Source organism: Ahaetulla prasina, chromosome 3 (genome assembly GCF_028640845.1).
Source record: "Ahaetulla prasina isolate Xishuangbanna chromosome 3, ASM2864084v1, whole genome shotgun sequence".
NCBI classification, from domain to species: domain Eukaryota; kingdom Metazoa; phylum Chordata; class Lepidosauria; order Squamata; family Colubridae; genus Ahaetulla; species Ahaetulla prasina.
This window is the reverse complement of record NC_080541.1, coordinates 228,067,189-228,089,400: the sequence shown is the minus strand read 5'-3', so window position 1 is coordinate 228,089,400 and position 22,212 is coordinate 228,067,189. Positions and strand designations below refer to the sequence as shown.

Here is a 22,212-nt window from a genome sequence, read left to right as displayed (position 1 = left end):
TCATTTAGTGACCGTTTGAAATTACAAGGGCACTGAAAGAAATGACTTAGGACCATTTTTCACACTTACGACCATTGCAGCCTCCCCAGGGTCCCGCGGTCAAAATTCAGATGCTTGGCAACCGACTCGTGTTTATGACGGTCGAAGAGCCCCGGGGTCAACGTGATCCCCTTTTGTGACCTTCTGACAAGCAAAGTCAATGGGGGAAGCCGTACTCGCTTAAGAACCGTGCTGCTAACTTTACAACTGCGGTGATTCACTTAACGACCGTGACAAGGAAGGTCGTAAAATGGGCCAATGTTCCCTTAACAAATGTCTCACTCAGCAACAGATATTTGGGGAACCATTGTGGTTGTAAGTCGAGGACTACCTGTAAAAAAAACTTGCTTATTCGAGAGGTATTTTTCAACCTTAGCCGCTTAAAGTCGTGTGAACTTCAACTCCCAGTACACCGCTAGTCCTCGACTTACGACCACTCCTTTAGTGAGTGATTCTAAGTGGAAAAAAACTGATGCACCATCGGTCCTCGCTCTTACGACTGTCCCGGCATCGCCAGGTCACATGATCAAAATCCAGGCCCTTGGCCAGCGTCATTAGCGAACGTCTCACGAGCAAAGTCAGTGGAGGAAGCCAGATTCGCTTAATGACCACACGATTCACTTAATGACCGCAGTGATTTGCTTCACTGTGCCCTCTCCCCCCCCCAAAAAAAATTAATTATAAAATCAGGTGAAATTCTCTTGCTTAGCAATGGAAAAACTCTGTCCGCCAATTGTGGTCATAATTCGAGGACTACCTGCATAGATGGCAGAAAGGCTTTTAATGGTTGCTACTTACCGGCTCCTTTAAAGAAAAGCAGATTTGATCCAGGGAGAATTCCCAGTGGATCCTCAACCAAGAACCGATTCCCCCCATGGCTGCATGTCGTGCGATCCTTTTGTATTATGCATTACCCAGGTTATCTCTGTGTGTAGCAAAACAACAATGTGCCTTTTTATCTCTGACAAAACAACCACCTGACACCTGTTGGGCCCACACAACCTGCAGGTAAAATTCACTGTGAAGTCCCATGCATCAGGGTCTCTGATGAGTAACAGAGCTGAAAAGGGACCCTGGAGGTCCTCTAGTCCAACCCCCTACTCAAGCAGGAAACTATATACCATTTCAGACGAATGGCCTTTCGATCTCTCAAAAACCTCCAGGGACAGAATACCCACAACTTCCAGAGGCAAGCCATTTAGAATAAGAAGAGTTGGAAGGGACCTTGGAGGTCATCTAGTCCCCCCCGCACTCAGGTAGAATGCCCTGTACCATTCCAGACAAATGGCTCTCCAATTTCTTCTTGAAAACCCCTAGTGATGGAGCACCCACAACTTCTGGAGGCATCCGGAAATGGAAGGCCATGAGTTCAAATCCTGTCTTGGGGATGAAAGCCGGCTGGGTGACTTTGGGCCAATCACCGGGAGGCTCTGAGTTCTAGTCCTGCCCTGGGATGAAAGCCTGCTCTGGACCATTCACTCTCTCAGCCCCAACCCACCTTTGCAGGGTGGTTGTGCGAAAACTAGAAGGAAGGAACGTTTTGTGTGTATTTGTAACATTATTACATTACATTATTTGTAAAAATAATGAAGGCAGGATAAAAATAAATGAGTGAAGTTCATAATTAAATGAATCATGCAAATGTGCAGCATTTGTTCCACAAAAAAAGGAGCTAAATGTTAAAAATTTTAAATTTTAACTTCATTTATGGCAGCGCACAGGGTAAGATGATCTGCATGTCTTCGGTGTGTGATTCTCACTTTGTGCCAGATTATAGTTTTATTTCCTGGGGGGATCGTACATTGTGTGCACAGGACTGCTACATTTGATAAACCTGGGTTTAGTGAGCTGTGTGAACGGAGCCTCTCACACTCTTTTAAACAGTGAGTTTGCCAATTTTTCTGTCTTTTGGAAAATAAAAAAAAGAAAGAATTGTTTGGCATTTGTAGCAATATTTTTTGAGATTTTAAGTACCCAGAGAAGTATGAATAAATTTTTTTGCCTATATCCTGTTTCTGCAGTTTTCCTAAAGTACAGATTGAATGTAAATAGGCGGCAATATAAATCTAATAAATAAAATAAAATAAAGCAGTATTTTTCAAACTTGGCCATTTTATGATTTCTGGACAGAATAAAAATAGTGTCTATCAAACTGTTTTAAAATACATATATTTTTAAAGTACTCTTTAAAAGGATGAGTTATATTCTGTATCACATTTTCTCAACCTTGGCAATTTTAAGATGCGTGGACTTCAAGTCCCAGAATTCCTCAGCCAGCAAAGCTTTAAGACTTGTGGACATCAACTTCCAGAATTCCTCAGCCAGGAAAGCTGGCTGAGGAATTCTGGGAGTTAAAGTCCACAAGTCTTAAAATTGCCAAATTTGGACACCCCTGCCTTAAACAGCGCGTCATCTGGGTACAAATATGTCTGTGCAATAACCATCAAAATTTACAACAGCATTCATTACATTGATGTTAATTCTCTGATCTTACAATTGTAGCATGGAACATAGTAAACCTATTCATTTTTCCCTCTTACCATATCTTCTTAATAAGAATATAATAATAATATTAAGCATAATAATCCTATCAGTCATTACCCTCATAACACTCATCATACGGTTAACATCTCTATCTTAACAAACATGTTTTCAACTCTTCTCCAATCTCCTCCTTTGATTCCCAACTTTCATTTTTATTCTCTTAACCATCGATAAAATAATTCCCATATGGAATAGAATAGAAAAGAATTTTTTTTATTGGCCAAGTGTGATTGGACACACAAGGAATTTGTCTTTGGTGCATACGCTCTCAGTGTATATAAAAAGACAAGATACATTCATCAAGAATCATAAGGGACAACACTTAATGATAGTCATAGGGTACAAATAAGCAATCATATATATATATATATATAGAATATGGAATAGAATAGAATAGAATAGAATAGAATAGAATAGAATAGAATAGAATAGCATTTTTTATTCGCTGAGTCTGATTGGACACACAAGGAATTTGTCTTTGATGCATATGTTCTCAGAAAAGATACCTTCATCAAGAATCATAAGGTACAACACTTAATGATAGTCAAAGAATATACAATAGAATAGAATATAATTCTTTATTGGCCAAGTGTGATTGGACACACAAGGAATTTGTCTTTGGTGCATAGGCTCTCAGTGTATGTAAAAAGACAAGATACATTTCATAAAGAATCATAAGGGACAACACTTAACGATAGTCATAGGGTACAAATAAGCAATCATATATATATATATAGAATATAGAATAGAATAGAATAGAATAGAATAGAATTTTTATTGGCCAAGTGTGATTGGACACACAAGGAATTTGTCTTGGTGCATACGCTCTCAGCGTACATAAATAGAATAGAATAGAATTTTTTATTGGCCAAGTGTGATTGGACACACAAGGAATTTGTCTTGGTGCATATGCTCTCAGTGTACATAAAAGAAAAGATACGTTCATCAAGGTACAACATTTACAACACAATTGATGATCAATATATCAATATAAATCATAAGGATTGCCAGCAACAAGTTATAGTCATACAGTCATAAGTGGAAAGAGATTGGTGATGGGAACTATGAAACGATTAATAGTAGTGCAGATTTAGTAAATAGTCTGACAGTGTTGAGGGAATTATTTGTTTAGCAGAGTGATGGCCTTCGGGAAAAAACTGTATATAAAAGAAAAGATACATTCATCAATAATCGTAAGGTACAATACTTAATGATAGTCATAGGATACAAATAAGCAATTCTATTCTATAGAATAGAATAGAATAGAATAGGATAGAATTTTTTATTGGCCAAGTGTGATTGGACACACAAGGAATTTGTCTTTGGTGCCTATGCTCTCAGTGTACATAAAAGAAAAGATACGTTCATCAAGAATCGTAAGCTACAAAACTTAATGATAGTCATAGGCAGTGGTGGGATTCAAGTAATTTAACAACCGGTTCTCTGCCCTAATGATTTCTTCCAACAACCAGTTCACCAAAGTGCTCAGAAAGTTAACAACCGGTTCTCCCGAAGTGGTGTTGAACTGGTTGAATCCCACCACTGGACAGGGTACAAATAAGCAATCATATATATAGAATAGAATAGAATAGAATAGAATAGAATAGAATAGAATAGAATAGAATAGAATAGAATTCTTTATTGGCCAAGTGTGATTGGACACACAAGGAATTTGTCTTGGTGCATATGCTCTCAGTATATATAAAAAGACAAGATACATTCATCAAGAATTGTAAGGGACGACACTTAATGATAGTCATAGGCTACAAATAAGCAATCATATATGTATAGAATATAGAATAGAATAGAATAGAATAGAATAGAATAGAACAGAACAGAACAGAACAGAACAGAACAGAATAGGGAATAGAATGGAATGCAGAATAGAAAATAGAATAGAATAGAATAGAATAGAATAGAATTCTTTATTGGCAAAGTGTGATTGGACACACAAGGAATTTGTCTTGGTGCAGACGCTCTCAGTATATATAAAAAGACAAGATACATTCATCAAGAATCATAAGGGACGACACTTAACGATAGTCATAGGCTACAAATAAGCAATCATATATATATAGAATATAGAATATAGAATAGAATAGAACAGAACAGAACAGAACAGAACAGAATAGGGAATAGAATGGAATGCAGAATAGAAAATAGAATAGAAGAGAAGAGAAGATAATTCTTTATTGGCCAAGTGTGATTGGACACACAAGGAATTTGTCTTTGGTGCATAGGCTCTCAGTGTACATAAAAGAAAAGATACGTTCATCAAGGATCATAAGGTACAACACTTAACGATAGTCATAGGCTTCAAATAGGCTCCCTTTAGGCTGAAAAAGTAACAGCTGCTACGCCCCCCCACCCAAAAAAAGAAGCAGCAGCAGCAGCAGCAGCGGGAGAGGCTTGAATCTGGATTGGACGGGGGACCACCAGGTGATCTCGGAGCAGAGAGAGAGAGAGAGAGAGAGAGAGAGAGAGAAGGAGAAAACTAAAAACCAGCCCGGAAACAAGCCGCTTCCCCGCTAATCCGGCTCTGCTCTGCTCTGCTTCCGGGGACTGACTTGGCCGTGGGAAGGGAGTCACGCCGGACCGTTTGCGGGGTCGGCCACGGGAGAGGGGGAGGGGGAGGGGGAGGGGGGAGAAGACCCGGCCCCCGTGACGTCACGGGGATTCCCTCTTGCCCGGGGCTCCGAAGCGGAAGCCGCGTGCTCCTCCTCCTCCTCCTCCTCTCCGCTTTCTTTGCTTTCGTTTTCCTGGAAGCGGCCGAGCAGTTTTTCCCTGCCCGGGGCTGGAGGTCAGTCTTGCGTGGACCCCTCCCCTCCTCCTCCTCCTCCTCCTTTGCAATCTCCCCCCCCTGGGAAATGGGGGGGAGGCTGGGGGGGGTATCCCACCTCCTGGAGTTTTGCAAGTTTTGCAAGGTGGGGCGGGAGGCCCAGGCCGCCTGGGGGTGGATGGTGGGGGGTGGGTGGGGTGGATCTCTGCTCCCTCCCCCAGAGTTGTGTTTCTCTCCCAGTTTCTTCCCTCCCCCCTCCTTCTTTGCATTCTCCCCCTCCTCCCCACCCTGGAAATGGGGGGGGGGCTGGGGGAGGTATCCCACCTCCTGGAGTTTTTGCAAGTTTTGCAAGGCGGGGCGGGAGGCCCAGGCCGCCTGGGGGGTGGATGGTGGGTGGGTGGGGGTTTGAAGGGGTGGGTGGGGGTGGATCTCTGCTCCCCTCCCCCCAGAGTTGTGTTTCTCTCCCCCCCACCCCAGTTTCTTCCCTTGCCCTCCCCCTTCCCCAAAGAGGCGTGGGGGGGCTTGGCTTGGCTTCCTGCAGTCCCTGGGCGCGGGGTTGCAACTTGGAAAGCGGCTTTTTGTGTGTGTGTGTGTGTGTTTATGTGTGTTTTTGTGTGCCTTGCGGTGCTATAGTCCCTCTCTGGCACACACACACACCTGTGCCCCTAGGCAGATAGGGGGCTAGAGAGACCCCTCTGGGGCTGCTTCTCTGCTGCTTTTTATTTATTTTTATGTATTTATTTTGTCACAACATTATATATAAACACATATTATTATTATTTTATTTATTCATATTTTTATACCGCCCTTCTCCGAAGACTCAGGGCGGTGTACAGCCAATAAAACGACAAGAATCCCCCAAAATTTAAAATACACTATCAAATTTAAAAAACTGATTCAATCGCTGTACCATTAAAATATTAGCTAAAATTTATCAAAACTAAAACCTAAGTAAAACCCTATAAAAAACACACTAAAATCCCCATACTAAAATCAATCAGGCCAGCCCCGCTTGGTGAAAAAAGAAAGTCTTGAGCTCGCGCTTATATATATTCCTTTCCTATAATGAAACAATAGGACAGGAACGGTAGGCACTTTTGTGCTCTTATGCACGCCCCTTATAGTCCTCTTAGGAATGGGGTGAGGTCAATAGTAGAGAGTTTTTGGTTGAAGATTTTGGGATTTTGAGTAGAGACTATAGAGTCAGGTAGTGAGTTCCAAGCGTTAACAATTCTGTTACAAAAGTCATATTTTCTGCAATCAAGATTGAAGCGGTTGACATTAAGTTTGAATCTATTTTTTGCTCTTGTATTATTGCGATTGAAGCTTAAGGGGCGTGCATAAGAGCACAAATGTGCCTACCGTTCCTGTCCTATTGTTCCTTTTCATTATATCAAATTAACGTAGTTACTGCATTCTTTTGCTTATATATATATATATATTTTTCTTATATGATGTGTTGTTGTTTTATGTCGATGTTTGTATACTGTTGTGACAAATGAAATAAAAAAAAAGTAGTCTTTAACAGGAAGAGGAGAAGGGCTGGAATGGGCAGTGTGTGTGTGTGTGTTTGTGTATTGGGGGGGGAACGGGTGAACTTTGACCTTAGAAGGGGAAGGGTCCATCCCATCCTCCCCCTTTGCTCTTTGACTTGGAACTCCAAGTCCGCAACCCCCCCACCCCCCCACATGTGCGCTTAACCCTATCACAGTAGCAAACTCCCTAGCTATAGTTTGGTTTGTTGATTTCAAGTGTCTGGTCCCCTTGAAGCAAAGGTCTCCAACTTTGGCAACCTTTAAACCTGGGCTGGCTGGGGAATTCTGGGAGTTGAAGTCCTTTTTTTTTTAGAATAGAATTTTTTTTATTGGCCAAGTGCGATTGGACACACAAGGAATTTGTCTTGGTGCAAATTCTCTCAGTGTACATAAAAGAAAAGATACGTTCATCAAGGTACAACATTTACAACACAATTGATGATCAATATATCAATATAAATCATAAGGATTACCAGCAACAAGTTATAGTCATACAGTCATAAGTGGAAAGAGATTGGTGATGGGAACTATGAAACGATTAATAGTAGTGCAGATTCAGTAAATAGTCTGACAGTGTTGATGGAATTATTTGTTTAGCAGAGTGATGGCCTTCGGGAAAAAAACTGTTCTTGTGTCTAGTTGTTCTAGTGTGCAGTGCTCTATAGCGTCGTTTTGAGGGTAGGAGTTGAAACAGTTTATGTCCAGGATGCGAGGGATCTGCAAATATTTTCACGGCCCTCTTCTTGATTCGTGCAGTATACAGGTCCTCAATGGAAGGCAGGTTGGTAGCAATTATTTTTTCTGCAGTTCTAATGATCCTCTGATAATTCTAATTATCCTCCGGGCTTAAAGTTGCCAAGGTTGAGGACCCCTGTCCTGAAGGTGGTCCCGCCATCTCTTTCCCTACACCCCCAGGGAAAAGCAGAGGTGGGTCCAGTTTTAGGGGGGGGACCCTGTTCCTCCCCCTCCTTAGGGGTGGTAGGAGTTTTTGCCCCGCTGTAATGGTGGGAGTGGGCTGTAGACAGCTGAAGGGGGGGGTCCCCATTCCAGCATTAGGCCCTTCCTGATGGCCATTTGGCCTTTGGTTTGGACGAGAATTTCACGTCTTCCGGGACTCTGGAATTCCTAACTTTTGCAAAGTTTCTTGGCTCCAAAATAATAGATGCAAGGTTAACCCTCCGCTGATGGATTTTTTTCTTCTGCTTGGGGGTGGGGAGGGGGTTTAATTTAAACCCGGTGTTGAGCTTTATTTAACAGGCCGTCCTCGACTTACAACAGCTCATTTAGGGACCGTTCGAAGTTATATAACGGCACTTTTTAGTTTCTCACACTTACGACCTCCTTTTCAGCATTCCTCCTGCTCGCCTGATTTTCATTTGGGTGCTTGACAACTGGTGCACAGTTATGACGGTCGCAGTGTCCCAGGGGTCACGCGATCCCCTTTGGCGACCTTCCGACAAACAGAGTCAAGGGGGAAGCCGGATTCGCTTAACAACCGGGTGATTCATTTAACAACAGCGATGATTCACTTAGCCACAGTGGCAAGGACAGTCGTGAAATGGGGCAAAACCCGAGTAACAAATGTCTCCCTTAGCAACGTAAATGCTGGCCTCGGTTGCGGTCTTACGTCGAGGACTGCTTGTATTTCTTTATTATTATTATTATTATTATTATTATTATTATTATTATTATTATTATTATTATTATTATTATTATTATTATTTTTAGGGGTGAGTGGGGATTAGCAGTCAGTTCCTTTGAACTGCCCCTTAAGCTGGGCTGTCAAAATTGCAGACTTTCTGATAATTTCCCTCCCTCGTCCTGATCTTCCTTCCTTCCTTCCTCCCTCCCTCCCTCCCTCCCTCCCTCCCATTGAACATAGAATCCTAGGGCTGGAAGGGACCTTAGAGGTCTTGTAGTCCAACCCCCTGCCCAAGGCAGAGAACTTTATTCTATCCTAGACAAGTGGCTGTCCAGTCTCTTTTTAAAAAACTGCAGTGATTGGAGCACCCACAACTTCTAGAGGCAACCTGTTCCGCTGGCTAATTGTCCTCATTGTCAGGAAATTTCTCCTAAATTCTAGGTTGAATCTCTCCTTGATCAGTTTCCATCCATTGTTCCTTGTCTGGCCTTAAGGTGCTTTGGAGAATTTCAATCCTCTCCCCTTCCTTCCTTCCTTCCTTCCTTCCTTCCTTCCTTCCTTCCTTCCTTCCTTCCTTCCTTCCTTCCTTCCTTTCTTTCCTCCTTTCCTTCCTTCCTTCCTTCCTTCCTTCCTTCCTTCCTTCCTTCCTTCCTTCCTTCCTTCTCTCTCTCTCTCTCTCTCTCTTCCTCCCCTCCCTCCCTCCCTCCCTCTGTTTCTGTTTCTGTTTCTCTCTAATTGATTGAGTCATTCTTTTATTCACTGCTAATCTAAAAACACATTTCATGGTGGCTCACAACAACAATAAAACCCAAAAATGAAAAAAAACAAACCACACCTTTTGGGTTGTCTGGAGAATAACTCAGCCTGTTTGGGCCATGGTTCGTTCCTTCTTTCTTTCTTTCTTTCTTTCTTTCTTTCTTTCTTTCTTTCTTTCTTTCTTTCTTTCTTTCTTTCTTTTTTCTTTCTTTCTTCTTTCTTTCTTTCTTTCTTCCTTCCTTCCTTCCTTCCTTCCTTCCTTCCTTCCTTTCTTCCTTCCTCCTTCCCTTCCTCTGTTTCTGTTTCTCTCTAATTGATTGCGTCATTCTTTTATTTACTGCTAATCTAAAAACACATTTCATGGTGGCTCACAACAACAATAAAACCCAAAAATGAAAAAAAAAAACCCTCACCTTTTGGGTTGTCTACATATCTTAAAAGTCTACATATCTTAAAACTGTCAAGTTTGAGAAATAATACAGGGAGGCATTTAGTTGTGACCTTGGATATCCCTATCATAATATACAGTAGTAGTACAATAGGCCAACATTGTGGAAACCTTTTGGGAAAAGTGTATTTTCTAAAACTAGCTAATAGTACCACTTTTTTTTTTTGCAGTAGTACTGTAAAATTATATATCAATGGAAAGATAATTTAATCAAGAATGTAATACAATAACTTTTATGGAGGATTTGCTATTAGAACAGCAGTTACAGTATAAAGAAGAAAAGTGAAACACGAAGAAAAAATGAGATAGACCAAAATGATCACCATAGAAAAAATATACAAAAATTATCACCATGTCAGTTAATCCTTAGTTGGGTGACCTTTAGCATGAATTACGGCCTTAGAAGGTCTTCCCATGGAGTGAACCAAGTCCTTTAGTTCTGCAGCTGTTGTAATGTGAAACCAAGATTGAATGATGGCTTCTATTAATTGGGTTTTATTGCTGGGTCGCTTCCTCTTTTCTTTAGTCGGCTCCATAGATTTTCAATTGGGTTATTAGGTCTGGGCTATTCCCAGGCCATTCCAGCAGTGGAATAGGATTATCTTGAAACTCCAAAAAAAAAGTGGTGTTATTAGCCATCAAACCTCAAAAATACACTTTTCCCAAAAGGTTTCCACAATTTTGGCTACTATTGTAGACTTTTAAAGTTTGTGTAACACCTGTCTCTTTTGATTTCTGCCAAAACTCAGAACACATGTTTTCACCTAGCAATTAGTCTCCCTTACAATTTGGGCCCTACAACCCCAAATAGTTGTTCTAGTTGGAACGATGGGGATTGTAGTCCTAAACTAATGGCAAAGATTATTAAGGAATGCTGAGGTTACATCTGCCAAGTATAATTTGTGGTGGTTGTTGTGGGGAAAATAGGAGGAGGGGCTTGTGTTGGATATGTTTGCCATTTTAGGTCGTTTGTAAAAATAATAAAGGTGGGATATAAATAAATGAACAGAATAGAAAGGAATAGAATAGCCAATAGAATGGAATGGAACAGAAAATAGAATATGGAATATGGAATGTATACAATATGGAATGGAATAGAAACAGAACAAAACAAAACATAATAGAATAGAATGGAATATAGAATAGACTAGGGACTGGACTGGACTAGATTAGAATTAGAATTAGAATTAGAATTAGAATTAGAATTAGAATTAGAATAGAAATAATGTCAGGGTTCCAAACTAATACATCCATACCAAGCAAACCTCCAAGACAAGTAGAATAGCTTTATTGGAAATATCAAATTGGTACATATCTGGTAAAACTGGCTCTGAAGGGCCCCTCGGCTTTCACCTAATTAAAAGTAAAAATTTTGGCCCCAATTCCAAATAATCAGTCACATGGCCCAGTCAAGGCAGCATCTGTAGGTCCTCCTCCTTCTGGCCAGGTGTGAGAATGCCCTTGGTTCCCAAGAGAAAGTATTTTGTTTTGACTATCCAAGCCCAGCTATCTCTAAACCCACCTCCCACTCCCTCAGCTCCAGTGTGGCAGCACTGAAGCTCCCAGATGGCTTCGGCTAGGTCAGCGTCAGGGTTGACGAATAGAATAGAATGGAATGGAATGGAATAACATATAACATAACATAGCATAGCATAGCATAGCATAGCATAGCATAGCATCAGAGTTGGAAGGGATCTTGGAGGCCTTCTAGTCCAACCCCCTGCCCAGGCAGGAAACCCTACACCATTTCAGACAAATGGCTATCCAACATTTTCTTGAAAATTTCCAGTGTTGGAGCATTTACGACTTCTGCAGGCAAGTTGTTCCACTTATTGATTGTTCTAACTGTCAGGAAATTTCTCCTTAGTTCTAGGTTGCTTCTCTCCTTGATTAGTTTTCACCCGTTGCTTCTTGTCCTGCCTTCTGGTGCTTTGGAGAATAGTTTGACTCCCTCTTCTTTGGGGCAGCCCCTGAGATATTGGAAGACTGCTGTCATGTCTCCCCTGGTCCTTCTTTTCATTAAACTAGGCATACCAAGTTCCTGCAACCGTTCTTCATATGTTTTAGTCTCCAGTCCCCTAATCATCTTTGTTGCTCTTCCCTGCACTCTTTCTAGAGTCTCAGCATCTTTTTTACATCGTGGCAACCAAAACTGAATGCAATATTCCAAGTGTGGCCCTACCAAGTCATTATAAAGTGGTATTAACACTTCACATGATCTTGATTCTATCCCTCTGTTTATGCAGCCCAGAACTGTGTTGGCTTTTTTGGCAGCTGCTGCACACGGCTGGATAGAATAGAATGGAATGGAATGGAATGGAATGGAATGGAATAAGAAATAATAGAATAGAATGGAGTAAGAAATAATAGAATAGAACAATAGAATAGACTAGCAGAGAAGAGGAGGAGAATAAGGGATAATAGAATAGAATAGGAATAGGAATAGGAATAGTAGAATAGAATAGAATAAGAACAGAATAGACAATAGAATGGAACAGAATATAGACTAGGATAGAATAGAAAACAGCAGAACCCAACATAAAATAAATTATAGATCAGTGGTTCTCAATTTTATTTTCTTCACCGCTGACCCTCTTTAAATAACTTTCGTGGCCACGGACCCCCAAGACTTATCTCAAAATTTAAATCATAACATTTTTCCCCAAGTCTTTGCAGCCCCCTCACCCCCGTGATGATACCTCAGGGGTCTGTGGACCACAGGTTGAGAACCGCTGGAATCGATTATAAAAGAAAGCAGAATAGAACAGAATAGATTACTGACTAGACTGGACTGGACTGGACCAGATTGGAATAGAATAGGTTATCTAGTCCAGGTGTTGTGACTCCAGCCCCCAAACTTGGCCCCATGCCCGAAAGTGACTCCGAGGGAGAAGGTTCGGTAAGGCTTACCTTGGGAGCACCGATTCATTTGGCTCGGCTCCGGGAGCCAGAATCAGACCAGTCGGAGGACGTAATGAGGCCGTCATCCCCTTATTCCTCCCTTCCCCAGGCTACGCCTTCAGACCCAGCTGATAATAATAATAATCAAGCTTGGCTTGACCCGCGCTTCAGAAGATTAGAGAGGCGGCGTCATCAAAAGGATGTATAAGGAGCTTTGGGACTGCTCTCACTCCACGGGAAGCAAAAGTTTAGCTGAACCGTTTCAAAAAGAGCTGAAAGTCTTGCTACGTGAGTCGTTTGGTTTGAACTTTGGCAGGCAGCTGCGATTTCTCTGCCAGGACTGATAAGAGCCGTGAATCCACTGGCTGAAGGCCAGCTCATGGGTCTGAAGTGGGGAAGGAGACGGAACACCAGGGGTCTCCAACCTTGACAACTTTAAGCCCGGAGGACCTCAACTCCCAATAGTCTTCATCCTATTTGTATATTATATACAAAGTCAACTTTATTGCCCCCAACAATAGAATAGAATAGAATAGAATAGAATAGAATAGAATAGAATAGAATAGAATAGAATAGAATAGAATTTTTATTGGCCAAGTGTGATTGGACACACAAGGAATTTGTCTTGGTGCATATGCTCTCAGTGTACATAAAAGAAAAGATACGTTCATCAAGGTACAACATTTACAACACAATTGATGGTCAATATATCAATATAAATCATAAGGATTGCCAGCAACAAGTTATAGTCATACAGTCATAAGTGGAAAGAGATTGGTGATGGGAACTATGAAGATTAATAGTAGTGCAGATTCAGTAAATAGTCTGACAGTGTTGAGGGAATTATTTGTTTAGCAGAGTGATGGCCTTGGGGAAAAACTGTTCTTGTGTCTAGTTGTTCTGGTGTGCAGTGCTCTATAGCGTCGTTTTGAGGGTAGGAGTTGAAACAGTTTATGTCCAGGATGCGAGGGATCTGTAAATATTTTCATGGCCCTCTTCTTGATTCGTGCAGTATACAGGTCCTCAATGGAAGGCAGGTTGGTACCCATTATTTTTTCTGCAGTTCTAATTATCCTCTGAAGTCTGTGTTTTTCTTGTTGGGTTGCAGAACCGAACCAGACAGTTATAGAGGTGCAAATGACAGACTCAATAATTCCTCTGTAGAACTGAATCAGCAGCTCCTTGGGCAGTTTGAGCTTACTGAGTTGGCGCAGAAAGAACATTCTTTGCTGTCCTTTTTTAATGATGTTTTTGATGTTAGCTGTCCATTTTAGATCTTGCAATATGATAGAACCTAGAAATTTGAAGGTTTCTACTGTTGATACTGTGTTGTCTAATATTGTGAGAGGTGGAAGTATGGAAGGGTTTCTCCTAAAGTCTACCACCATTTCTACAGTTTTGAGTGTGTTCAGTTCCAGATTGTTTTGGTTGCACCACAAGGCTAGTCATTCGACCTCTCGTCTATATGCGGATTCATCATTGTCTCGAATGAGACCAATCACTGTTGTGTCATCTGCGAACTTCAGTAGCTTAACAAATGGATCATTGGAGATGCAGTCATTGGTATACAGAGAAGAGAAGTGGGGAGAGCACACAGCCTTGGGGGGCCCCTGTACTAATTGTACAGGTATTTGATGTGATCTTGCTTAGCTTCACCTGCTGCTTCCTGTTTGTTAGGAAGCTTGTGATCCACTTACAAGTCTGTAAGCCTTACAATCTGGGTCCTCATTTTACCTACCTTATAAAGGATGGAAGGCTGAGTCAACCTTGGGCCTGGTGGGGCTTGAACCTACAGTAATTGCAAGCAGCTGCTGTTAATAACAGACTGTCTTAGCAGTCTGAGCCACCAGAGGCCCCTGCCATTCTGACAAATGGCAGTCCGGGATCTGTGTTGTGGTCTTTTTGTTTCCTTCTTTGCTTTTTTTCATCGTGTCTTTCTAACTGTGTAAATCTCCTTCACGTTTATGAAACAAAACTTCTTGGTTTTTTTCTCAGTTCCGTAATCCGGGTGTGGTTTTCTTCCGTTGTTACGTTTCCTGGTACAACTGTTGGATTCTTGATTCTAAGTATTTGCAAGCGGTGCAAAAAAAGTCTGGGCTGACCGTTTGCTCGGAGGATGGTTTTGTTTTGTTTTTTAAAAAAAGTTGGATCCTGAAAAATGAAACTGATGGAAAAGGGAAAGGCCTCCATTTTTGCCCAAAGTGAAACAGCGCAAACTCTTACTGAGTGTTAATTCTACATTTGCATCCAGAGGTTTGTGTTTTTTCAGTTTTAGCTGGAAATTAAACTCTGCCGTGAACAGCTGTTGGCTCGGAAACTTCAGTTTGTCGTTGATTTCATTTATTTTTATTTAGTTAGAGAATTTATAGGGCCTTTCAGAAACTACAGGTAGTCCTCGAGTTACGAGGCCAAAATCTAGGTTGCTAAGTGAAACATATGTTGAGTGGGTTTGCCCCATTTTACGACTTTTCTTGCCACCGTTGTTAAGTGAATCATTTCATTTGTCCAATTAGTAACCCGGTTGTTAAGTGAATCAGGATTCCCCCACTGATTTTGTTGGCCAGAAGGTTGCAAAAGGGCATCGCGTGACCCCCCCCGCGGGACATGCGACCGTCGTAACTGTGAACCAGTTGCCAACCTGGTTGAAAGTTGATCACGTGTCCCTGGGGGAATGCTGCGACGGTCGTAAGTGTGAAAGACGGTCATAAGTCACTTTTACAGAGCCGTTGTAACTTTGAACGGTCACTAAATGAAGTGTTGTAAGTCAAGGACTAGCTGTAAAGACGGCTTTCAAAAAAATAAGAAAAATATATTAAATATTTTATTAATTAAAATATTGAAATATTAAGTATTTAATTTAATATTAATATTAGTTAAATATTAAATATAATACTAATATCAATTAAATATTAAATTAAAAAATTAAATCATTAATAGATGATCGCCAGTGTCCATTTCTCCATGGTAGCAATTTTAATTAATTTTCTTTGCCTTCATCCCTAACTATTTTTATTTATTTTATCACATTTATATACCGCCCTATCTCCCTAGGGACTCAGGGCGGTTCACAGGCAAGTAAAAAAGTACATATAAATACAGACTAAAATAACAGTTAAAAAACTTATTCTACATGGCCGAATTATTAAAAAGAAATATAAATAATAAAACCCATTAAAACCAGTATAAATTTAAAATCTAATCCAGTCCTGAATAAATGTGTTTTAAGCTCGCGACGGAAGGTTCGGAGGTCCGGAAGTTGACTAAGTCCTGGGGGTAGTTCGTTCCAGAGGGTGGGAGCCCCCACAGAGAAGGCCCTTCCCCTGGCACTGCCTAGCTGACGGCACCCTGAGGAGTCCCTCTCTGTGAGAGCGCACGGGTCGGTGAGAGGTATCCGGTAGCAGCAGGCGGTCCCGTAAGTATCCCGGCCCTATGCCATGGAGTGCTTTAAAGATGGTTACCAAAACCTTGAAGCGCACCCGGAAGGCCACAGGTAGCCAGTGCAGTCTGCGCAGGATAGGTGTCACACGGGAGCCACGAGGGGCTCCCTCTATCACCCGCGCAGCCGCATTCTGAACTAGCTGAAGCCTCCGGATGCCCCTCAAGGGGAGCCCCATGTAGAGAGCATTGCAGTAATCCAGACGAGACGTCACGAGGGCGTGAGTGACCGTGCATAAGAATCAGTTGGCGGGATTGTGTTCAACCGTGTGAAACACACTTGGGTTGTGGTGCCCTGGACCTTTCCAAACAAATTTTCAGGCCCTGGAAATACTGGCACTCCTTGACTTACAGTCGTGGCCAAAATTATGGAAACCTTTTGGGGAAAGTGTATTTTTGAGGTTTGATGGCTAATAACACCACTTTTTTCTTTGGCGTTTCAAGATAATCCTATTCCGCTGCTAGAATGGCCTGGGAATAGCCCAGACCTAATAACCCAATTGAAAATCTATGGAGCCGAAGAAACTGGTTAGTCAGAAGCGACCCAGCAATAAACCCCAGTTAATAGAAGCCATCATTCAATCTTGGTTTCACATTAGAACGATGTCGTGTCCCCCTCCCCCTCCGATGACCGGGTCTAGGAAGTCCGTATCAAGCGTGGCAACGAAGCCTCTGCGGCTTTTCCAAATTCCTTCCAGGTTTCTCAGGGCAGGCAGGAATCCAAGTTGTGACTTCAGCAAACTAGATGAGACTTTGCTTGACTCAAGGTTGGAATGCCAAAAGCAGGTCCTTTATATAGGCTGTGGGGTGTGGCTCCATGACTCAGCATTTATCCAGGCCTGCCCCACCCTTCCTTCTGCTGGCGTCGCCTCTCAGATCTCCGGAAGGGAGGGTCCTCCCAATCTGAATTGTCTTCAGCTGGATCTGCTGTCAGCTTCTGGGAAAGGGAGGGGTCAGAGGGAGTAGGGCCGAGTGATTCCAGCACCTGGCTGGCTTCCTGCTCTGAAGGCTGAGCCAAAGGAACACACGCTGTATGAATGAGGTTTATGGGGCTTCTCCTTTCACTCCTTGAATCGTCTCCGGGGATGGGGCCAGGGCCGGGGGCTGCAGTCATGACAGGCCATTCATCTTCATTATCAGACTTGGAGTCTGATAACAGGCCCGGGAGGAGACGGGAGGGGCCCAGTTGAGGAGGACGAGTCACAACAAACAGCTGCAGAACTCAAAGACTTGGTTCACTCCATGGGAAGACCTTGTAAGGACGTCATTCATGCGAAAAGTTACCCAGCAAAGGATTAACTGACATGGGGATCATTTTTGTATATCTTGTTTTTTTCTACGTGTTTCACTTTTCTTCCTTATACTGCAACTGCTACTCTAATAGCAAATCCTTCCTAAAAGTTATTGAATCACATTCTTGATTAAATTATCTTTCCATCAATATATAATTTTATGGTACTGCTCCCCAAAAAAGTGGTGTTATTAGCTGGTTTTAGAAAATACACTTTTTCCAAAAGACTTCCACAATTTTGGCTACCCCTGTATGTTTAGTGACCGTTCGAATTTACAACGGCAATGAAAAAAATGACTTATGACCATTTTTCACGCTTACGACCGTTGTTTGCATCCCCAGGGTCACGTGATCAAAATTCAGAGGCTTGGAAATTGACTCGTATTTGTGACGGTCACAGTGTCCCGAGATTGCACGATCCCCTTTTTGCGGCGTTCTGACGAGAGAAGTCAATAAGGAAGCGGGATTCACTTAACGACCGTATTAACAATTTAACAAATGCTGGGGTTCGCTTAACAACCGCAGCAAGAAAGGTCGCAAAATGGGGCCGTGCTCACTTAACAACCGAAACGGCGCAGCCACAGAAATTTGGAGCTCATGTCGTGTCTTGAGGGGTGCTCCATTGGTTGTAAACGGTCGTAAGTCACTTTCACAGAACGGTTGTAACTTCGGGCGGTCGCTAAACGAACTGTTGTAAGTCGAGGACTGTCTTGTATCGGGGTCAAAGAGGTCCAATTTCTCAATGGCGTTCTTCTTTCTATAGATTGGAAGCCTTGCAACTGAAGATGAGTCACGGCTGGGCCCCAGTTGCCAAAAATGCCGTTTTTGACTAAAAGAACGGAAGTCGGAGTCATAAGTTGGAGGAAGTGAAAGCTGTGCTTGCTCGGGGTTTTTCGGCCTCAGGTCCTGGGTTCAAGTCCGGACACCGTCTTTTAAGAACGATTCGGAGCATCCGAGACAGGTGAGGAAATGAGCAGGTAGCCCTGAACTTAGAACTGTTCATTGAGTGGCCATTCAAAGTTCTGAAAAAAGTGATTTCTGACCTGTTTTTCACACTTATGACCGTGGCAGCCTCCCTTTAGTCATGTGATCAGAGGAGGCTTGGCAACTGGCATGTACTTATGATGGTTGCATGTCCTGGGGTCATGTGATCCCCTTTTGCGACCATATGACCTGTAAATTCACTTAACAACCCTGCTTAAGAACAACCAGCTTCACAATGGCAGAGATTCGCTTAACGACCATAGCAAGGAAGGTCATAAAATGGGGCAAAACTCTCTTAACTGCTCAGTAGTGGAAATTTTAGGCTCAATTGCGGTCGTAAGTCGAGGACTACCTGTTATAGACCCTCTTAAAGTTGAAGTGGGCGGCTGTAGCCCTTTTAAGACCTGTGGACTTCAACTCCCAGAATTCCTGATCCAGCCATAACACGACTGGCTCAGGAATTCTGGGAGTTGAAGTCCACGGGTCATAAAGAGGCCATAGGTGCCCACCGCTGCTCTAAGACCCCTGAAGACACCAGAAAGGAACCTGGCCTGTTTAAACTTCAGCCAAGAAACTAAATTATTTATTCTCTAAATAAATGAGAATATAATACAGGTAGTCATTGATTTATATCTGATCAGTTATGACCGTTCGGAGGTACGACAGACCCCAAAAAAGCTACTTACGACCCGGATTCGAAGTTCTGACAGTTCTCCCCACTGTCCCATTTGGGCGCATGGCAGCTGGCCCATATTTATATGCTTTTTGCAATGTCCCAAGGTCACATGATCACAATTTACAACTTTTTTTGCCGTAAACCAGCATTTGGTTCCAATTTCTCTGGGAGTTGAAGTCCACAAGTCTTAAAGGGACCAAGTTTGGACACCCCTGATTTAGGACGTCTGCGATAGAATCTGGCATTGATGGTCAGTTTCCGGCCACAAACGCCCATTGTGGACCATAGGTTCATTTAATGACCACGGTGTTTGCTTAATGACAGGCACACACATGTAAAATTGGGTTGGTCGCATGGAGACCCACTTAACGACTGGCTTACGGTCCTTGACTTATGACTTACGACTGTAATTCTGGGCACCCTTACGATCATAAGTTGAGTACCTGAAAGATGTCCAGGAACAAAGTCATGATGGATTTTCTTCTCTGTCAGAACACAGAGCTCGGAAACCTGGATTGATATTGTTGGAGGGAAGAGATTCTCCTTCAATGTCGGAAGACGCTTTGGGTCAGTTGGGGAAGTAGAGACCCACAGAGCAGGTGAGGCTGTTTTCTTGAAGGTGCTTCCATTTGGGTTCCTTCCCCGAGCAGAAAAGTTGTCCTTGGGCCTAAATTGCAGAGTACGGTATGGTAAGGTAAGGTAGGGTAGGATAGGATAGGGTAAGGTGGGGTAGGCAAGGTAGGATAGGGTTGGTAGAGTATGGTTGTGTTGGGTAGGGAAAGGCAGGGTAGGGTAGGATAAGTTAGGGTAGGGTAAGGAGAGTAGGGTAGGGTTGGTAAAGTTCGGTATGGTAGGATACGGTAGGGAAAGGTAGGGTAAGATAGGATAAGTTGCTAACGTAGTGTAAGCCACCCTGAGTCTTCGGAGAAGGGCGGGATATAAATGCGAATTAAAAAAAAAAGTTAGGGTAAGATAGTAGGTAAGGTATAGTAGGGTTGGATAGGGTAGGGTAAATTAGGGTAGGATTGGGTAGGGTAGGGTAAGATAGGTAGGGTACGGTAGGGTTGGATAGGGTAGGGTAAATTAGAGTAGGGTAGAGTACGTTAGGGTAGGGTAGGATTGGGTAGCGTTGGGTATGGTTGGGTAGGGTAGGGTTGGGTAGGGTAGGGTAAGGTAGGGTAAGATAGGTAGGGTAGGGTACGGTAGGGTTGGATAGGGTAGGGTAAATTAGAGTAGGGTAGGGTACGTTAGGGTAGGGTAGGATTGGGTAGGATTGGGTAGCGTTGGGTAGGGTAGGGTTGGGTAGGGTAGGGTAAGGTAGGGTAAGGTAGGGTAAGATAGGTAGGGTAGGGTACGGTAGGGTTGGATAGGGTAGGGTAGGGTACGTTAGGGTAGGGTAGGATTGGGTAGGATTGGGTAGTGTTGGGTATGGTTGGGTAGGGTAGGGTTGGGTAGGATAGGGTAAGGTAAGGTAAGATAGGTAGGGTAGAGTACGGTAGGGTTGGATAGGGTATGGTAGGGTAAGGTAGAGTAGGACAGGACAGGACAGGACAGGATTTCCCAACCTAGGCGACTTTAGGATAGGTGGACCAACTCCCAGAATTCAGCCGCCAGCTTTGGTCTTGGAGAATTGTGGGACTCGGAAGTTGCCAAGATTTGGAGGGGATTTTGGCGGTCTGGAGGAATCCGATGCCGTTCCAGACCCTTGGCCGTCCAAGCCTTTCTTAAAAGCCTCCAGTGTCGGAGCGCCTGGTGCTGAAATTGTTCTGGAAAGGCGTGTCGTTCGTGAGGATGGGCTTGGGCTTGGGGTCGGGTCCGTCCTGCCCATCCTCACGGCTCCTTCTTCTCTTTGGGTCAGGAGTTCGTGTGGCTGACCGTGTGGCCGATGGAGGAGGCAATAAGGAAAGGTGGGTTTGCAGGGGAACGGGGAGGGCATCCAACAGGTGGGGGAGGGGCCTGCAAAGGAAGGGGAAATGGCCGGGGAGGGGGGGCTTTCTGACCCAGAGTAGAAATGAGGTCTAATAAAGGAGAAGATTTGTAGCTCCGGGTTGACGTGAGGGGTCCCTAATGCGCTCTGAGCTCGGTGGGTGGTTTCCTTGCAGACGTTTCATTAACCAAACTAGGTAACATCATCAGGGCTAGAAATAAGGTCTCGGGCTTAGGGTCTTTCTTCCCACTGGGCAATAAAGCCCATCCTTTAAAAACACCTAAATAGACTTTTTTTTTCTCCTTTGAGCCTTTAGTCTTAACTCCTAGTCATTACCTGGACAGGTCCATAAAGTATTGGAAACACCTTCCTTCCTTCCTTCCTTCCTTCCTTCCTTTCTTCCTTCCTTCCTTCCTTCCATATTACCCTTCCTCAACATGAAACTTCCTTCCCTTCCTCCCAAATTAACCTTTCTTCCTCAACATTAACCTTCCTTCCTTCCTTCCCGCCCTCCTGTCTGCCTCATTCATTCATTTGTTTGCTCATTCTCTCTTCCTTCCGTCCCTCCCTCCCTCCCTTCCTTCCTTCCTTCCTTCCTTCCTTCCTTTCTTTCTCTCTCTCTCTCTCCTTCCTTCCTTCCTTCCTTCCTTCCTCCTCCTTCCTTCCTTCCTTCCTTCCTTCCTTCCTTCCTTCCTTCCTTCCTTCCTTCCTTCTTCCTCTCTCTCTCTCTCTCTTCCTTCCTTCCTTCTTCCTTTCTCTCTCCTCTCTCTCTTTTCTCTCTGTCTCTCCTTCCTTCCTTCCTTCCCGCCCTCCTGCTTGCCTCATTCATTCATTGGTTCGTTTGTTCATTCTCTCCTCTCTCCCTCCCTTGCTTCCTCCCTCTCTCCCTTTCTTTCTCTCCTCTCCTCTCTCTCTCCTCCTTCCTCCTTCCTTCTTTCTCTCCTCTCCTCTCTCTTTCTTTCTTTCTTCTTCTCTCACTCTCCTTCCTTCTCTCTCTCTCCCTCCTTTTCTTTCTCTCCCTCTCTTTCCCTCTCCTTCTCTCTCCCTCCTTCCTTCCTTCCTTCCTTCCTTCCTTCCTTCCTTCCTTCCTTCTTTCTTTCCTCCCTCCCTCCCTCCCTCTCTTTTTTTCCTTCCTTCCTTCCTTCCTTCCTTCCTTCCTCCCTCCCTGAGACTAGAACTCCCCGTCTCCTGGTGATTTTGATCCAAAGTCACCCCATCAGGTTTCATGCCAAAGGGAAGTCTAGAACTCACAGTC

The 22,212-nt window shown here is 43.3% G+C and overlaps 1 protein-coding gene across 6 annotated transcripts in view; it reads left to right on the top strand.

Moving 5' to 3' along the window:
• Window positions 1–5,146: 5,146 nt before the first annotated feature.
• RBCK1 (RANBP2-type and C3HC4-type zinc finger containing 1) overlaps window positions 5,147–22,212 on the top strand; it is a 49,380-nt gene continuing 32,314 nt past the window's right edge. Inside the window, exons 1-5 of one of the 6 annotated variants that reach the window (XM_058174629.1) lie at window positions 5,149–5,383; window positions 15,871–16,056; window positions 18,134–18,331; window positions 19,523–19,629; window positions 20,889–20,937. In XM_058174629.1, the coding sequence (XP_058030612.1) occupies window positions 20,916–20,937 (22 nt within the window). In that variant the 5' untranslated portion in view covers window positions 5,149–5,383; window positions 15,871–16,056; window positions 18,134–18,331; window positions 19,523–19,629; window positions 20,889–20,915. Of the gene's footprint in view, window positions 5,384–15,870; window positions 16,057–18,133; window positions 18,332–19,522; window positions 19,630–20,888; window positions 20,938–22,212 lie in introns of all 6 variants that reach the window. The other 5 variants (XM_058174633.1, XM_058174630.1, XM_058174631.1 and 2 more) reach the window with 5 other exon arrangements.